The sequence below is a fragment of the Phaenicophaeus curvirostris genome, chromosome 2 (assembly GCF_032191515.1).
Source record: "Phaenicophaeus curvirostris isolate KB17595 chromosome 2, BPBGC_Pcur_1.0, whole genome shotgun sequence".
NCBI classification, from domain to species: Eukaryota; Metazoa; Chordata; class Aves; order Cuculiformes; family Cuculidae; genus Phaenicophaeus; species Phaenicophaeus curvirostris.
The window spans coordinates 105,383,614-105,402,972 of NC_091393.1; the positions used below are offsets into that span (position 1 = coordinate 105,383,614).

Here is a 19,359-nt window from a genome sequence, read left to right on the forward strand (position 1 = left end):
AACAAACAGCGTCCTTTTGGTACATATAAGTCCATTAATTAAATATACTCCTTGTGAAAGCAAGCAAGACGTGACAAATACACTAGTATCAAATATAAAACCCCCAGAGCCCCAAACCCATAAAAAGCATTATCCAGTTACAGCTAGTTTACATCTCGGATGCACGGAGAAGAAACCCACCACTTTATTTCTTGAAGACTTTATGTGTTATGTCTGCCCCTCTCCTGACAACTCCTATTGTCTGGCCCCTGAGTAGCCCTACTGAGAGCAGCTGTACACGCTAATTTGTGGTTCACTGAGATGTCAATTGAGTCTTAAAATGAGAAAACAACAGCTGCAAAACAATACTTGGCTGTGGCACAAATATTTTCTAAGGTGTACCAAAGTTTAAGACGCTTTACTAGATAAACATAAATACAAACCTTAACCCTAGACCAAGTGAAAAAGTAAAATAATCAGAGCTTCAGTCCTTTTCTGTCAACGTTTCTCATTCTACAGAAGCTTTTCAAATGTTAAAGGATTTAATGATTTACCTTGAGAAGGGAGGACTTCTTTCGTTCAATGAAAAATTAGTTTCTGAATGCGCTTCTCGGCTTCCTTTTGCTTCGGAACTATTATCGCTGCTATCCCAATCTGTTAAGCAAAAACATGAAATAAAGAAATAAAAAAATTTTCAAGTAGTAGTGGCTGAACTTTACAGCAGTGCTAAGTCTCCAGCAGCAACATATTCTTATTTTCAAATAGATGCACAGAACGCCCACAATCTTGGTTTGATGACAAAGTTGAGAGAGAAGCACACACCACGCAGTTATGGCATCTGCATCAGGATTTTTTGCTCATGATTAAGTAGAAATTAGTTAAAAACATTAAAAACAAGACTCCTTCTCTTTTAACTAAGTTATCTGATAATGATTCCTTGTCAATGGTGAAATTTTTGAAAAAAGAGCAAACACCGAGATTCTAAGAGCTATATCGCATCATGACAACTTTTAGCAAAACTTAAGAGGATTTCTCGGGTCTTTTTACTCTTTTCTTTTTAATCCCCAAGATCTCATTTACTTTAGCTAATCAGGAAGCAAGGTTATTTTTATTCTCCTTCCTCTGAAACACAGATTATTTTGCATAGTTATGGTTTTCTTAATATTATCTGATACATCAGTATTTTTAGCCATTCTCCTGAATTAGAGCTGTATTTGGGAGACAAATCTTGTGATTTTTATGATTTATACAGCCAAACACGCAACTATTTCCAAATCTTTAATCCATGCTTTCCTTTCTTTCCTTTCTCCCTGCTCTGTGTCTTCTCACTTCCATTCTGTAGAGATTGATTAAAAAAAGAAGAAGAGGTAAATGAATTCATTCACTGGAATTGTACAATTGCTCATCTTTGTACTTGTTTCCAAAGAACATGATGCTGAAGTACAAATCCCACTTTAAAAGGCTACTTTGCGCATATATATATATTTTAGTACTGAAATTATAAACAAGCACTGACTGTTATCAACTTCAACACGTTACCAGCCTGCTCAAGTGGATCACACCACTTTGTGCATGGATTTTAGTGGCACAAAACCTGCCCGCTCCCAGGAGCTTCCAGCAAAGAGGTGCAAGATGCTTAACTGGCACAGAGGATGGCAGAGCTCGGGCACAGGAGCAGCAGTGCAGTAGCATGTGGCTTTGCAGAATGAAGTCTGACTGCTTCTCAGAGAACACATGAAGGAAAAAAAATGAAAAATCAAGAATGGAGAGGAAAAAAGAAAAAAGGGAGGAAAAAAAAAAAGAGGGTGACAACTCTCTCTCTTTTACAAGTGTAGAGAAGCAGGGACCAAACAAATATTCAGTGCTTGTTTGTGCATTACTTTTGGAAAGCAAAACGAGCTACTTTAAAGTCAGAACTCCCAGAAATTGTTTTTCACTCAAGCAGTAAAGCTCTTAAGGTAGGTGCATTCTTCAGGGCTTCTCATGCATAGACTCAAACTATAACACACAACACGGCAGAAGTTACGTGCTCACTTCTTGCTGGGGATAGAGCAGACTTTTCTTCATGAGGAAGAAGGGGCTTTCCTTCTGCCTTGGGAAAGACTTGTACAAAGCGAGCTGTACTCAGCTAACAGAACACCACACACCAGAGACTACATACATTCAAAGTCCAGTGACATGCACCCTCAGACATGACTCTGGCATGTCCATGGTTGGCTCCTTTTGTGAAGGAGAATATGAAGCAAATGGCCTCCACACAAATCCTCAGCTCTAACCACCCTTCCTGTCTCAGGACACGTGGAGGGACATACCCACCTCATTACAGTATGTTATTGGACTGAATGCTTTTCCTCATTCCCCACAACAGGTAAGAGTTTCCAGAGCAGATGGTAGCTTCAGAGGATGCTAGCATGCTGGTTAAGCAGCTGCATCAGATACGTGCCTCTCAAAGCCTTCTCTTTGTTTCAGTCTTAGCTTGGGAACTCCACCCTGAGCAGGGACCTGGTATCCAGCTTGTTATCAACGAGGGTCCCTACAGACTCAGGGAAGAGCTTCTACCTGTGCACAAGTAACTTGCCCTGTTGCTGCTTAATGCTTTTTCCTCCCTCTCAGGGCAGTAACATGGAGCTCATCTTTCATCCAGGCATACGCACCACACCTTTCCAGCTGGCATTCCAAAGTTCACGTCTTTGCCAGCTTTACCAAAACTCAAGCTGAGCCTCTTCCATTGTTTCAATCTCCTTACAGCTTTTGAATGCACATCAGCCTCAGAAGACCATTCCTCCATGCTTTCTGTGCCTCCACTGTTTCTCCTTAATTCACTACATCAAACAGTAAGATAAACTACTTGTTCTTCGCCTTTAAGACCCCTCAGAGCCCAGCAGTCAATTATAATACAATGCTGGGCTATCAGTTCCCACTTCTCTCTCAGTAACACCAGACTGCCTTGCCAATTAGTTCGTGCATTCCCCTTGAGCATCTTTGTACTGACTTACATCCTAAGTACCCTACAGAAACTGGAGATTCTTCTAGGAACTCCTGAGCCCACCAGTGCACCTCCCTGGAAAATCTGCTGTGACAATTCATCCATGAAGCACCTGACAACGAGTAAGCATTCGGTGTGCAGCAACCATTACTTTGTGTGCTAAGCAATCACCTGGCTCTTACCTCCTCTTACCCCACTCATCTGCTTAATCCCCATGCCTTCAACAACACATCCACATTATATGCTGGAGGAAAGGAAGAGTCTTGATTACAGACATGCAGCATTAACAACAAAACCAGCCCAACCTGGACACATGGCAATACTTGCTTCACTCAGGAAGCACAAGTAATTGGTACAATGTACAGGGCAGCAAAGAGAAGACAGAAGGAATATGCTGCTAGGAGGGAAAGCCCTTACGCATTTTTTTTTGTTCCCGATAGAACTGTATCATGCCATAAAACCCTTCAGCAGAGCAGTGTATGTCATAGAATGGTTTGGGTTGGAAAGTACCTTAAAGGTCATCCAGTCCCAACCACACCTTCCACTGCATCAGGTTCCTCAAAGCCTCATCCAACCTGGCCCTGAACACCTCCATGGATGGCACAGCCACCACTTCCCTGGGCAACCCATGCCAGTGCCTCACTACCCTCAGAGTAAAGCAATCCTTCCTAATATCTAACCTAAACCTCTCACCCTCATTTTATTTCCTTCATAAAACTGATCATCACGTTTAAGGGAAAGTGTAACCTAGTTCAAAAAGACACTTTTATTCTGAACTCTGTGTGTGCATTTCTGTTGTTTCTTTTGCCAGACGCATCTACCTTGCCATGTTATAACAGCCAAGTGCACCCTCCCTGTCCCACACTGAGGACAGATAGAGACACACTGTGCTGAAGCACAAACATAGGTTTTTCCCTGAGCACACAGCAGAACACAATAGCCCTGGCAAGAAAGATGCACCAAATGGAGAAGAGGCAAAAAGAAAAAGATGAGTTTAGATCCCATCAGCAGCGTGCAGACTGAAACCCTCGGATAAAATAATTGCCAGCATCACAGAAACCATTCATCAGGGAGCAGCAGCACCGGGGAGCAGAGGCAAAGAGGAGAGCTTTGGGCTGCAACAGCACTGCTAGAGAACAGCAGCTCCTGACCGTGTCTTGTAACGTCTCCTGGGCTAAACACGGCTGGCTAAAAAGCACCTCTCATTTTCCCATCCAAATTCAGTAAATTACACTAAGTGAAAAAGAGATGCCATCTGCTTGATGTTGTCTTCCTAAGATGCTTTTGGATGGAGTGGCCTCACCAGACCACCAGCTTTCATATTCAGAAGACAACCTAGAAACAACATAGACACACAGGGGTGAGGCTGTACAGACTGGGTCCTTCGGGCATTTACTCAGTCTGAATGGTCAGCCCAGACTGCACAGACGCAACTCAACAAGCTTGATAAAACTCAGTCTTTAAACTCAAACTGGGATGTTAATAATGGAAAATTCTTAACCCAATCATTGCAATAATACTGCAGCAGAATGGGCACTGCTGTGTCCCAAACAACATCGCCCTCCTCGAGCCTTTTTCACACTGCATTGTTACTTCCACTCAGAAGGAGCAAAGGATCTGTGATACCACTATTAATTAAAAACACTCCACACTTTTCAACTTTAAATTAATCGTGCAGTCGGCATGAGTCAAAGGAGCTTTCAGGTCAGCTTTTACTATTTGGTTCTGAACAAAGTGGGTGTAGTTTTCTTCATTAGCCAACAATTCCCAGAAAAAAACCACTGTCATTGCATAACGAATCACTATTATTTTGTTCTACCAAACAGTTACTGATCTTTAACCCAGAACATACTGCACCAGGGCAACTGAAAAGAAGGTATTTTCTCCATGTGTTCCTCCTATGGCCTGGGTTGCTGGATCTATCAATTCATAGCCAAACACCTCAGTAGCTAAAAAAAGTGATGTGATGCAATATTCTGCAAATAACAAGATAAGACAGTTCTTGGCCTCATCTTTGCAACATCTACATCTTGCCCACTGTATTACCACTGTCTCATACAGGATGCAGCCCACACTTTTTATACATCAAACCCAGCATTAAAGCCCTCCACTGCAGCTAGAGTCCCCCAGCACAGAAGTGTCATCTACAGGCGCCAAAACATCTTTCTATGAATGATCTCCAAGTGCTTGGCTCTATCTGTCTGAAAATGGGAGAGGTAGCTCACCACATTGCTGGTTTTTCAAATGCAGACTGGGAAAACAGAAACACCACTGCATTCATCACAGGGTTCATGTATAACCCCTACAGTTCATGAGCAAAACTGCGATCTCCCACCCAAGCAGCAAAGCACATAAGCGAGACATAGAAGGAGTAGATGCTGCTCTACCAGGAGAGGAACAAGAGCACTGCATGCACTCCAATGCTGTGAAGAGCTATCATTCATTATTTCCAATAACAACTGATAATCCTGTATGCACAAACAGAGGTAGTTTTGGAGGGCAAAAGATCCAAGTACTTTTGCAGACTCAACCCAGACCTATCTGCATCTTCCTCCCAGACACAAGTGAGAGCCTATCCCAAAAGGAACTTTGCTTTTTCTGTGTGCTTTTATCACCAACAAAACAGCTAGCAGCTTGGGTATTTCAGCTGTCACTAGACCTCAAAGTCAATAATGCCTTTAAAGGAATACTATCGGCATAAGCTGAGCCTGCAAGCTGTGTAGTTTTGCAGTTACCTTGGCAATAGTTACCGCATTTGCATTCAGAAGTCCTGGTAGGCCTGGACTGCCATACTGCTAGGTCCTGGACCAAAATAGAAAACTAATGATAGCTCCTGCCCAGAGGAACTTTAAATATGAACAAGCCCCTCCACCACATTAACACTAATTACTGCACTTGCTGATCATCAAAGAGCTACACAGGATTAAAGGTGGGCTGTCAACTGCTGTGCCACTGCCAGCACACAAATATGCACACCTCTGCCTGGGGACCAGAGGTGTGAGTGCCACGGGCTCTTACTCACAAGAATTTCCCTTGTGATAAAGCAAAAAACTTACATACAGAGAGAGGATAAAGGCTACCTGCAAATCCGATAGAAGGATGTGCTCCTAGGAGAGCAAATAGATGGAAATCTCCAAATTAAAACGGGAGCAGAACACTGCAGTAATCAGTATCCAGAAGCAGATCAAAGACCCACAAGTATCATCTTCCTTCCTTTAAATGAAAAAAGATAAAATACTCATCATAATAATGTACCACTGTACGAATCTGTCCTCACAAAAGGAGACAAGTGGATGACCAGTGGACTGGTCCCAGTGGAGCAAAACATACAAGGAGAATACGGCTTGAAGGTGTTGCCTCTATTTAAAAGATTGAGGAAGAATTTTCACCTGCAATTCTTAACTATAAAAGGACTCTGAGATCTTTCAGAAACTTAAAGTTGAGCAGTGTAAAATGTCACCTATGGGAGCACATAATCCAAACTAATTTAAGGAAAACGTACAATCTTGTGCTGCCCAAGGTAGTTCTGCGAGACCATAATGGCCACAGCAATTAATCATGTACAGATGAACTTTCCTCATAACAGCAGTTGCAAATAGGTTGATATCGAATGAAGCAAAAAGTTGGGTAAACTTATTAATGCCTTCATTAGCACACTCCAAGCAGAACCTCGGGAACCTTTTAACTTCAAGCTCAAAGGACAACCTCACGGGGAAGGACGTGTGGGCGTGGGAGAAGTGTTAGCAGGATTATTGGCTCATTAAAGGTGACCTAAAAAGGAAAGTGGAATTGGCTTTGTGCCCTTTCATGTTCCCCCCCAATATACAAAGAAGGGCTAATTTTTTTTCTTCTTCAGAGGTTTTTCCTCCTTTTTTTCTCCATTAGAGATCTTATACCTGGAGAGTAGATGGAAGGTGGCATTCAATATGTCATGAAAATGAAGTCTGATGAGTGGAGAAGTAACACCATTTTTATTCAAATGCCTTATAGGTTTAACATCTATGTAAGTCAAAGACATCAATGAAGGGTAGGGAGAGAATCTGGTTTTGTTAAAGATTTAGCAAACCTGCCCCTTCAATAAAATCAGCAGTTTCCTACTCATAAATGAGACTCTTCAACAGTCATCCAGCAAAACAAAAAAATAATGGATTTTATCCTTTCTTTTTAATCTCGCACTATTCACCTACCTAAGGAACAGCAAAATAGCTGAATGAGTTCTTTTACATGTCTTCCCAAGATAAAAAACAAAGCATCCATGAAGAAAATGAGAACAAGCCCACATATCCTCCTCTATCCTCATATAACCTGGTATAAAATGAGATTGCTACTAATAGCTAACTCCTCTCTGGGAGAGATCATATACAAAATGTAATCCTTTTAAAGTCAATTATTACAAGATAGACTTCCACAAGCTTAGGAGAAGGCCCTAGGAAAGAAACCATCTTTATGCTGAGCTGCACTGCTGCACTGCGCCCACAGTCCCAGCTGTGCAAAAGTGTCCTGCCAGGGATGAGAGCAGGTCAGTAGATGTTTCAGCCCAAGACCCTGTTTAGAAGAGCTCCCGGTGCATGAGCCATTTCAGGTACCAACACAGATTTCTCTAAAGAACACTTAATACTACACCAGCTACGACTCTAAAGCAGCCCTTTCACCCAGGACACACACCTATCTCCTTCCTCCTCTACAGGCATTAAAGACAAAATATAGACACTTTTATAGAACATTAAAATAAATATTTGGAGGTTTTTTTCTGAAACAGAAGAAGAAGAGAAATCAATCAAAACTACAGAAGCCTCTGTAAAGTGCCATCACAGAAGCACTTCCACCCAACTCTCACAATGAAGTCCACCAGTGCCCTAAGGCCGCCAGTGCTTCAAACCAACACTTAAAGCCCTTAAAGAATAGAGCAAGTACTGTGCACCCCCCGGCCCCGATTTGTAACCTTTAAGCTTAGATAAAGTTGTACAGCAAAATGGTCACATATAGAATGGACCTTAAATTTAAGTTCATCCAAAAACACAAAGCCAACCCCGCAAACAAGTCCTTTGAGCCCAGATGACAACCCACACAGATGCTGCCCCTATTTCAGGCACTGAACAATTTCAGTGCTCTGGGGCCACAGCCTACAGCAAATAATGATGAGCAAAATGGAAAAAAAAAGCACTAGCCTGGAAGGGTGAGGAGCCAGAAGAGAACAAGAAGCCTGGAGATCATGGCCTGAAGATGAATCACATCTGAAAGGAGCAATTTTGCTTTCAAGTGAGATATGAAAAAAACCTCACTCCTAGAGACAATGTGACCACTGGCTACTGGAAATGCACTGCAACGGAGCAGTAAATAAAGCAGATTCAAGAAAGAATGGATTTTAAACTGAAGTCACTGGTTTCAGTGGTTAGGGAGACTTTCTTAGTGTTTTTACAAATAGGAATTATTAATATTTTCATGTCCATTCAGTAAGAAAGCTATGGGAGAAAATGAATTTCCATTGCGGCTTGGCTTTTGACCAGCTGATGTCTGAAGTAGACACAGACCATCAGGGTCTCCATCGGGAAAAACTACAATAGAGAATTCCCTGACAAAGCTGCACACAAAATCAACTAAAAACAGTATTGGTAAGTCATAAAATTCAGGATGGGTAAAAGGAAATGCACGGGATGCTACAGAGATCCAAACTGAACTGCCAGGACTCTCCTTAAAAACAAAAAAAATAGCATCAGTGATAGCAGTAGTTGGAGAGAGTCACCATTCCTGACGTTATTCTTGCTGGAACTCTCCGCAGTTTAGAGAGCTTAAACACCCATCCTCAAATCTGAATCACACCCATCCTCAAATCTGAATCCTCTTAAATTAGAAACAAAATCAAACCAATCCCAAGATTTGCTAAGGTTTAGATTAATTTTCAAACGAAAGTGTGTTTTGTCTCATGAAAAAGATTTAAGTGGCTTTTCATTCCTATGAAAAATCAATGCAATTCATGTTTTAAAATACGCTGTCATGTATGAATGAAGGGACTTTCTAAGAAGCAAGAAAATGCAAAGCATTCTACTGAAAAAAATAAAATCCAAGTTTTATTGGGCTAACATAGGAATATTATTGCTGCAGTATAATTCAGGAATACCAGAAGCACATTTTTATATTTCAACTGCAAATTAGGCTCAAAAAGCAGCAGAGGAAAACCTCTATAGAGAAATGAATTGCTCTCTGAAAGACAGGCTATTTTAAAGCCGTAAAAAAGCAGAAAAGCAATGGTGAGCATTGCATAAGCAGATGCCCTCGCACCTTTCTGTCAGAGTACACACCTGCATAAATAAAGATTTAGCCAAACACCAAAATTCATAAGGAAGTAGCCCATCACTTTACAAAATCAGGCAAAAGCAAATTGAGACTCATTGCAAAGAGTCCTGCCCTGAATACTGATGTGTTATTGACAGCCTGACCGAAAAGCAGCAACATCTCAGTATCCTAAGTGAGCCTCCTACATCTGCTGCAGGAGGATCTGAATGCGTCTTGATAAAACCTTTACTGGTAAAAAATTTGTGTTGTGTTATCAGGCAGCTTTTGTAACAGAGGTAAAGGCTCCCCAGCTAGTGGGGTTTTTCCCTGCGCTTATTCTAATCATACACATTCAATTACTCGAGAAAAGAAAAGAATCAAATCAGAAACATCTGTAGTTTGCCATATAATTACTGGATCTTCCCCATGGAGACTGACCTTTGTAACACTGATACCGAGACCTGAAAGGCTAAATGACAGGATATTCACATGGTTTAAATGTATAACATGATTACAAGGAATTAAATAGGCACTGTTATTTTCCATCTTGGTTTATGTTAACGTTAAGCATGGACTTTATGATCTTATATTTAATCTTTGTGCTCAGTATGTAGTAGCTGAATTTAGTCACTATTAGTGGACCCAAACCACTAAAACTCCATGTTTTGATTATGTAATAAAGTTGAATACTGGATTTGAGGTTAATATGCAGCCATTACTTTTACCTGTAATAGGAATCTTTTCGACCGCTCTTTCTTCCTTGCTCTCATCTTCACACCAGCTTGTGACTTCTGGATGTGAACACACCATAATGAAACACATTTCAAAGTCACAGTGATCAGACTGGTTTGTTTGCTTTTAAGCCCTACTCCCTTTAATTTCTCACTTTTGTTATCTCTTGTTTATTGATCTAAACCATCCATTACGGTTCTTAAAAGAGGTGCCTACTGTGAACTTTCCTTGCAAGCAAGGCTACCCTGCCTCTCTGTAGCTTCCAGAGAAAAGGACAAGCTAACCAAAAGTCTTAAATAATTTAAGACCCAATGGGATTTAGGAAACAAACAACCCACAGTAACTCTGCGATCTCATCCAGCAGCCCGACAGCAGCAGCATATATCATACCGAATGCTGAATATTAGTTTAAATCAAAGCCTCTGTCTCCTCGGTGGATAAAAGTTGCGTGAATTTAGGAGGCCTAAAGCAGTTTGTTTACATTTGCTGTGTAAAGAGCATTGCAACCTAATTGCTTGTCTCTTCCAGACTTTGATGTAAGGGGTGCTCTGAGAGCAGATTGAGCATGTTGCCGTTGCCAGCTATTACGCTGGACTAATATGTTACTTCCTTATCTAAAGAAATTAACCGTTTTTTCACAAATGTGTTCACCTTCTAATTTCTGAAACGGCACTGCACACCTTTCTCAATGTGAACCCTTTCAATATTTAAAATTTATTCTGTGGTCGGGATTTATAATAAAGGGCAACAAATATATTCCACCATTTCTAAAAGGCAGACATTTTTTAAATACATGCACACCTATTTTTAACAAATCCCACAAGGCTTGCTTTTCTATTCCTGCAGGAAAAAATAGTCACAATAGGTATCATGCGTTTTAAGGAGTAACAAGAATGACAAATGATACCGAGATACTTGGGAAAACAATTCAACATTCATTAAGAATATACATAAATCTGCCGGTTGCTATAACACAGGGCCCTGCAGATTTGGGTAGAAAATACAAATATACAGAGAAGCAGAGAAACACAGTACTGTCAATCGTGCAGTTGTACCTTTTAACACTTGTTACCTTGTTCTCCCGTGTCAGCGAGCTGGGGGACGTGTTTTGCTTGCTTTATTTCCCCGCTGTCATTTGGGATCAATGGCGAGCTGTAAGATGGTTCATTACTCTGAATAGATGACCTATCTCCACGCTCTTCTGGAAGGACCTCTTTCAACACAGGGAGAGCCTGAAGTATTAAAAAAAAAAAACAAAACACCAAAAACAAACCATAGCCCTATTGTCCTTCATCTCGAGCGTTTCCCAACATACGTTTAGGCTAATCTATACTTCACAGTGTAATCTGTTTCCAGGGTGGTTTTGTTAGATGTTAAATTACCTCCGAGGTAAATCGGAGTTTACTCAGGAATTGCATTCTGCCTTGAAGTCCCACAAACTTTGAATTATTCTTTTAATCATCACGTTTGCTGGAAATTCTCCCTATTCCCTGCCTCACACGTTCAGGGTAAACAAAACAGAAGAGTCCAGCGTGTATGCTACAACAGCAACAGACTAAAAAGAAATCTCTCCATTTCAGAGGCACAGCAATAAGGCAAGTTAACCCATGATGCTGGCAGTAGCTGCAGCTTAAAACAACACTGAGATCGATGAACCCGAATGCAGAGAACCTGATGCACAGCTTTCTCTCATCTGAGTATGGCTCCGATTTTAGTCTCTGTTATTCCTGCACATTCATAAAGTTAGCTCTCTCCTGACTCTGCATAGTGCTCTGCAGCAGTATTGTTCAGCCCTCTGTAGTTAAATGTATTTTGATGCAATTTTGAAAATTAAGTTGGAAGCCAGTACCTTCACAGGGAGCTGAATGTACTGTAAATACGTCTAACTTAAAAGCAGGCTTAAAATAAAGCAAGCATTTCTTAGGTTATCACCCATCTGTGTTAAAAGTTCTGTGTGTGGCTTTATAAAGCTCCTTCCAAGAGCAGGAGAAATCATCCCTCCTGGCATCTATTATTTCACGAAGACAAGCAAAGGCTTTTTGGGCATCCTTCCTACCTCCTCTTTACTTGTAGGGTGTTCCTTTAGGTTTTATTTTTTAACACAAAATATAGATTTGAGTCTTTATAATCTACTAGATTTTCTGCTTTAATTAGTTAATCATTTAATAAAACAATAAGACTTCAGCAATGAGGAGCAACACCTCAGAGAAGTCCAGGTTTTGTACCTTATTTCATATGTACCAACCTGAGAGTATGGAAGGTTTTTCATGGGAAAGTTTTATTGTCCTGCATCTGCTCCCTCCTCATTAATCCATATTTAGTCAGGAGGCCAGAATGGCACCTTTTCCATCTTAAGAAAACAGCTTGCTACACTTTTTTTCTTCCTATTAAACTTATGTATGGGAAATCTCCCTACAAAACCAATATGAGCAAGCTGCTACTTCATCAAAAAAATAACAGGTATTTTAAGTTTCCTTTTCTTAACGTAAAGAATGCCTTAAATTACAGGCAGGATTGGGAAAACTTTACTATTGAAATAATTCCCATGTAGCGGTTTACCTCAATGTGGATTTCTCACACCAGAAGTACTTTGTTTACCTATTTGCAGTATCAATTAACATCCAAATAGGCATGAACTATCGCTGACAAATACAAGCAGTCAATGTGCACTCTAACAAAATTTATCCAGGCAGAAGGAAGAGTCCCAACTAAAACTTGGTGTCCAGACTCACAGGGACCAGGGTGACCGTCGTGGGTCAACATCTCCATTAGGACATGAAGACATTTAACATGCTGCATCAGCCAAACAGGTCTTATTCTTACAGAAGCATAACTTGGCTGAAAAGGGCACTGGATTTCACAGCTTCCACAACCAAGACACTATCCCACTGCCCGGAAAAGGTGTTCTTACTACACCAGTTCCCTACAGCTGGCCTGTGTCCACAGGAACAATATCCAGGTCTTTTAACAGTAGCAATGGAGAGGTCTGTGAGAGAAGAGAAAAACTAATACTAAGATGTGAGACAATGGAAGACAGACATAATTTAGTGATAAGAGGAGAAGACAAGCAGGCAGGCAGACAGACTCTGCAGACCACTGGAATAGGTGAGATGTTGAAGGACTGGAGTAGGTGGTGGAACTGCTGCTGGTCATCACTAAACCTCCACAGATGGGGATAGAGCTGGCAGACTTGACACACCTATTTGTACAGTCAGGAGCTGAAAGCCTCCTCCTGCACCTCCAACCCTGCTGCCTGGCTGTACAGTACCATCATCCAGTGTGGTTCTTGACAGATCTTTAAACCCTCAGAGAAAGAAGTCATTAAACACGAGACAAAAATTCAAAACTTTGCAGTTGTAAATATTTAAGACCCATAGGTGCAGATCACTTATGCGTTCACTATTACATTATGTACATCTGTTCCTCTACATGCATGTTATGTAATTTATATTGATCCTGCTCAGTGCAACCTGTGTCAAAATAAGGTGTTTCAAAGCAGAAGATGCATCCTGGCATTGCATTTAATTAACTGGATCCACTTAATAGGTAATATAAATGTTAAATGCATATGCGTGAGCCACAGTAACATGGAGCGATAAACAGGTTATTACCACATATATTCGGCCATAAAGTTTGTGTTATTGAGCTTTGACTTTGTAAAAATTTTTACGTGCAATTATAAATTTACGTCTGGTATTTGTTTATCTGTCACCAGCACAATGATACATTCCTTGCTCATCTCTTCTACTTCACTGAATGTTTTAAGGACAGAATACAAATTACTTGCCCGCATACAGAAAAAGATATTACCCTGGCTATAAAATATTACATCTTCATTATTTGTTTCAAATGCTATTAAAACTAGAATATAGCAAACAGTTCAAATTGCTTTTCAATTTTTCATTAAATATTAGAGCAAAAATGTTTTTTGCCAATACTTTGAGAGTCAGAAGCAGCCAGGACATTGCCTCGGTGCCACAGTTCCAGCTTTCCTGGCATAGCTGCAGCTGGAGGCAGCGGGGATTGGAGCCCTGCCCTCCTCATGCTGTGCTGGGTTTGCAACAAAAATGGTCAGGGCACTCATGATACTACCGAACGCCAATACTTTTTTTCTTTGAAACAGTTAGTTTATGACCTTTTGCATTAACGTTTAAAAAAATGAGCAAGCTACTATCTGTAAAATGCTCTGCATATTCAGTGTACTAAACATAACTCTGTTTAAAAAAAAACAACAAATAAAAATACATCATTCATGATAGAAAGTTACTAAGCCACAGAGAAAGACAGATGATATAAGCCTTGTGATAAATTTGCATCATGGCAAACATGTGAGCTTGTTTATTTAAATAACTAGTTTGAAGGGTGAAAAACAGACACCTTGCTGGAGACCTTAAAGAGCCCATTTTCTTCATTACATGAAGTGCTGTACATGTTTGCCCCAAAACAAATGAAGAACTTGGATTCTCTCCTTACCCACCTCCTAATCACCTCCAAGGCTGATTAATGAACACAGACTGCTGGTCATTCCCCTTGAAGCCCACACACCAGATCGCATTAGCAGCATGGGGCCTGTCTTGCCTTAACGGTGCAAATTAGTCTCTAGGTGTCATTGATTTAGATATTATTAGAAGCAAGTGCCAACCTGGCCATCCTGCGCTGTCTTGCTGGAACCCAGCACGCGTTCAAACATCTCTGCCACTTCTTCTGTGAGCTGAACCTGGTGCTTTTTCAAGAACAAGGCATGACTGCTCAAGTAAGTCCACAGCATGTCCACATCCGACTGCTGGTCTGGCCTGAGAAACAAACTCAAGCACTGTTAGCAGGACACCCCACGTAGGCAAGACTCACACAGGGGCTGTGCTACTCATTTATCTGGGCAAGTGCGTCAACATGCAGGGGAAAAAGCCATCACACATTTTCTCCTTAATTCACATTTTTTTCTTTTAATTGCCCAAAGCATCATTTGTGACTTCTGCAAATCTGGGAAGGATGGGCAGGGATGATCATCATCTCTGCCCCTAGGTCTGTCCCAAGACTCTGGGTCAGGAGACGCTAAACTTTTTCTGCAGCCCCCAGTCTCAGCCATGAGCAGATCACACTTACTCCACCAGGCACTCTCCTGGCCACCCGCTCCCACAGGCTTGTCTGTCTTTTTTTTTTCTGAACTGTTTTCCTTATTTTTGAGCAAAAGTGTCTTCTCTTTTCAAAGCAAAAAATATAAACGCTGCAATCTTGTTTGCCAAAGATGTTTGTTTTGCCAGTTGCTCCAATGAAGTTTCACAAACAGGGGACTGAATTCCAATTAACTCCACAAGTGTTTGTCCCTAAGAAACCATTCAGGAAATACAACAGCGCTCGCAGGCATATCAGCTTCGAAAGCAGAACCAGGTATAAGTTAAATAGACCATTCTTCAGTGCTCACAAGTGCCCCGATCCTGCTAACACTTGAGCATGCTGAGCTTGTAACAGAGAAGAAGGTCTAGACAGAAGCTAAGTAAGAAAGAATGGAAATTGTTTTCATTACCACATTAAAGAGACCTTTAAAAAAAGAAAAAAAATCAATTCTCACTTGTCCTTGTGGCATACACACAGGGAAGAAAAAAAAACCACCCCATTTTGAATAACTGCAATTTATTGTTTCTAAAGGCTCTATGCATCTTCTGCTTCACAGAAAAATAATTTGCTTCTCAAAATTACATTCCCCATTCTTATGTGCCTGAGTCTCGCATTGAAGATTACAGAAATTACTAGCTAAGAGGTCTCTGAAGTTAATACGTTTCCCTCCCTGCCAGAGCAGCTTGGGACGGGAGATGCCGCAGACTGGGCAAGACAGAAGGACCCAGCCTGAGTGCTGCCCGACAGAATAAAATTCACCATCAGTGAGAAAAGGTAAACAAATGAATTTGCTTAATGTTCTCATTTTGAGTCACACGGCTGCTGCCAAGATGCATAAAGATCAGTACTCAGACGTCTTTATTTTCCAGTGCAATCTGAGGTCTGGCCCTAGGTCTGCTTTCTCTGCACCAGAGAGGCAGAGCAGACTTGAGGAGGAAAGAAAAGAATGTTAATCACACCTACACACAAGTTTTGTGTCTGCAATACCTGGTTTGCTTTTCATCTGCTGCTCTACCTTCAGCATTGAGTGTTTTCTCAGGTAGAAGGCATCCATTCAGCATGCTTTGTAATAAAGCCCGAAGCTGATGAAGGACGACTGCTTCGCATGCTCCAAGGTCGTCTTCTTTCATACTGCCAGCCTGATTATAAAAGCTACAAAATAAAGCAAGTATTACATGTAGCATTAATCTAAAGCCCAGACAGCCAGCATTAGTTTGGAGGCAGAATCAGTAACACTTCTTGCTAATGGGATATTGGTGGGACAGCCCAGAAGGACAAACATCTGTGACACACTCTGCGAAAGATGCAGAACAGGACAGAGGGGTCAAACCCAGTGCTTAGAAATATCAGGTTTAATCTCACACCTTTGCTTTTTGACAGGGAGAGTGGAACCTGTGAACGCCCACTTAGTGAAACTGCTTCTTGTCCAGATAGACCCAGCCGTGCAAAGGTCAAAGAGGTTATGTAGCTGGAACCCATCTCCAAAGGCTAGAGGGGCCAGGTCAGTCCAGGAACCTTTCCTCCTAATTCCCTAGAAATCCTCTAACCACCAAGTGCTTGTGAGAATCCTAGTTAATGGCAGCTGACATATGATTTTAAATAAAATTACAAAGCCATCCCTAGTTCTTGTAATTAAGAGCACAGAGGGACAGTGAGGGTACTCTGACCCTGTTTTTGTTAATATGTAGGTTTGGTGATTCTCTCCACTCTTTTACCTCAAACACTAAATTATTTTTCTGGTGGTTGTTGTCTACCTCAGTAAATCGTAATAGCACTACTAGCTCTCATTCTTGGAAATAAGTATTTACTTCACCTAAGGGAAGGAGCAAGGCTGCAAAAAGTGCTACATTTAGGAAAGAGTATTTGTTGGAGTAATTTGTGTACGTGCTTCTAAGCGCTATATTTCAGCTCTGGTGACATTAAAACAGTGAAAGGGGAAGAAGGCCTCTTAGCAACTGACACTGTTTGTTTGCAGGAGCCTGCTTGCTCTTTGCACCAGTCATTTGTCACCACAAGAGCCAGGACCCCCGCTCGAATCTCAACAGGCTCCTGCAAAGCTGCTCGGTAACAGCCTCTCACCATTGATCACCTGAATTCAATTAGAAGCATGTAAGCAATCAACAACAAAATTATTACAAGCATTAGGTTGGTTGTACGGCAGCAAACAAAAAAGAATAAAGGGGATGGGGTTAAGGCATAGGCAGCACTGCCCTTCTCTCCAATTCCTGCCTACTCTGTGAGGGTGGCAGAGAGGAGAGGGAGCTCACGGGGAAGCAGCATTAACCTGAGCAGCTCCAACGACCCCTTCATCCCTGCGTGCTCGCCCTGATACAGCACCCGGTGCTGGGGGTTCCTCCTCGCCACCGAGTCTTCTATCAACTGCAGCGCATGGGGGAGTCCTGCCAGCATCCCACGGTGCCTGTGGACAGACAGCAGACAGGGCTTGAGGTGACTTGAGCTGCAACAGGTGTTTTAAATGCATTCCCATCACACCAGATGGAAAAACAAACACCCTTCATTTTAGCTTTTCAATGCAAACAACAGCAAAAACCACATTGCTTGAGCTCTGCAGGAATTACAAAAAGCACATGAACACAGAAACCACCCAAAAGAATCAGCCAAGGCCTGAGACACAGCATTGAAATTACCCCAGCACCAAGTAGTTTAATTCCTTTACCTCCACAATTGAAATAAATCTGGTGACCACCTACAGGTATGGGGACATACTGGGACCTCAGAGGGGTTTTGATGAAACTGCACCTCTATAATGATGCAAATTAGGACTTAAAACATTGAAACAATGCAGCAGGCTAATCCTTGAACAGAGGTGTAAATGGCTATTCAGGTCCAGCCCGGCTGCCTGCTTTGTTGGGGACTTCCCAGGCCAGGTCTCCACCACCAATGTCCCAGCTGGGCTTGTGCCTGCAGAGCCCCACCGCAAAATAAAGATGACTTTTTTTTTCTCCCTCCCCACCTCACCCCCCACCATGTAGAATCTGCTATAGTTAACCTTGGTTTATGCTCCCTCAAGTGAAAAGGTCTGTGCGTGAAAACTTGCATAATTTTTGCAGTCATGCTTAAGCTGTGCTGAAAGTTGTGCCTTCCATCGAACTGTTGGGCAACAGTGAACAATTAAGTGGGAGCTGCCGTGCATTTAGTCGAGTTTCCTAGACATTTAATAAGCAAAACAATACCAGGGAGATCACATATGCAGTTAAACAGTGCTTTTTCTTTTCCCCTAGTCTTACAAACCCTGTATTTTAGCAGCCGTCTCGTTTCCCATTGTTTTCCTCCCACTGGGTGGTCCTTCCAGGGTGCCACTCGAGAGGGATACAATAATAAAAAGGGAAGGGGAAGGAAGGGACACCAACATAAAGAAAAACAAAATGTATGACAATCTGCAGCAGGCTACGGATCAGAGGTCAGCAAACAAGAGGTCCTTCTCTTTTACAGGTTGCTTCCTGGAAACAGTCTGATTAAGCTGACAGCTTGAATTATGTGTTACATTTTGTAATGCACAATCCATCTGTGCTAAGTCCTCTTCAATGCAGCTGAAGCAGCACAGGCATAAGCTCTGCCTTTTTCCTCCCCCTCAGCGCAGGCCTTAAAATAGTCATCATCTTTCTCTGCGCTAATTCTCTGAGACCCTCTCCCTCCTCCCGCTCCCCGGGTTTAAGCCCTTAAAGAAAAGGCCGGGTGCTGTAAGGAATGGTAAGAGGATACGGAGCCTTTCACCTCCAGTTCAGCAGCTCAGACCGGCAACAAGCAGCCAGGGACTGGAGCTATCAGGTGGCTTCACCTGTTGGGAGGGGAAATTGAGTGCCTTTACGGTGCCACTTGAACAAACCAGGCAAGCCCCCCACTCACCAGTGGGCTCCTGGGCAGAAGATCCAAACAGAAAGCACATAGATCAGGCTCTTGCATGGGTCTGAGCTGGCAGAACAAATTTGAAGAAGTGTGTATACAACCTCTGATGAATGCACCCACCTGGCACTGCTCAAAACCATGGAATTCAGTTATTAAAAAGGATGATTTTAGAAAATACAGTAGCAAAATCGCAGCACCCCACTGTGAGCTGCATCCAAGGTACAAAGCTTATACTAAACGTTTCACAGCAACACCACCTTTCTTTGGTTAATAATCTGATGATGTTACCATGATAACAATTCCTCTAGCTGGAAAGGGGAAAAGGCAGTTTGAGATTAGGCTAAACTCACCCAGAGTTTATGGGTTTAATATGACTGGCAAATACTTACTGGGGGAGAAGGGGGAGC

General features: G+C 41.9%; 1 protein-coding gene across 4 annotated transcripts in view; it reads right to left on the reverse strand.

The window, feature by feature from the left end:
* Positions 1-19,359, reverse strand: part of KIZ (kizuna centrosomal protein) — a 52,917-nt gene that overhangs the window by 9,811 nt on the left and 23,747 nt on the right. For 2 of the 4 annotated variants that reach the window (XM_069850305.1, XM_069850307.1), the window contains 6 exons: positions 17,370-17,504; positions 16,073-16,237; positions 14,613-14,763; positions 11,043-11,202; positions 9,964-10,029; positions 534-633 (listed from right to left, as the gene is read on the reverse strand). In XM_069850305.1, the coding sequence (XP_069706406.1) occupies positions 534-633; positions 9,964-10,029; positions 11,043-11,202; positions 14,613-14,763; positions 16,073-16,237; positions 17,370-17,504 (777 nt within the window). Of the gene's footprint in view, positions 1-533; positions 634-6,045; positions 6,179-9,963; positions 10,030-11,042; positions 11,203-14,612; positions 14,764-16,072; positions 16,238-17,369; positions 17,505-19,359 lie in introns of those variants that run through there. The other 2 variants (XR_011336821.1, XM_069850306.1) reach the window with 2 other exon arrangements.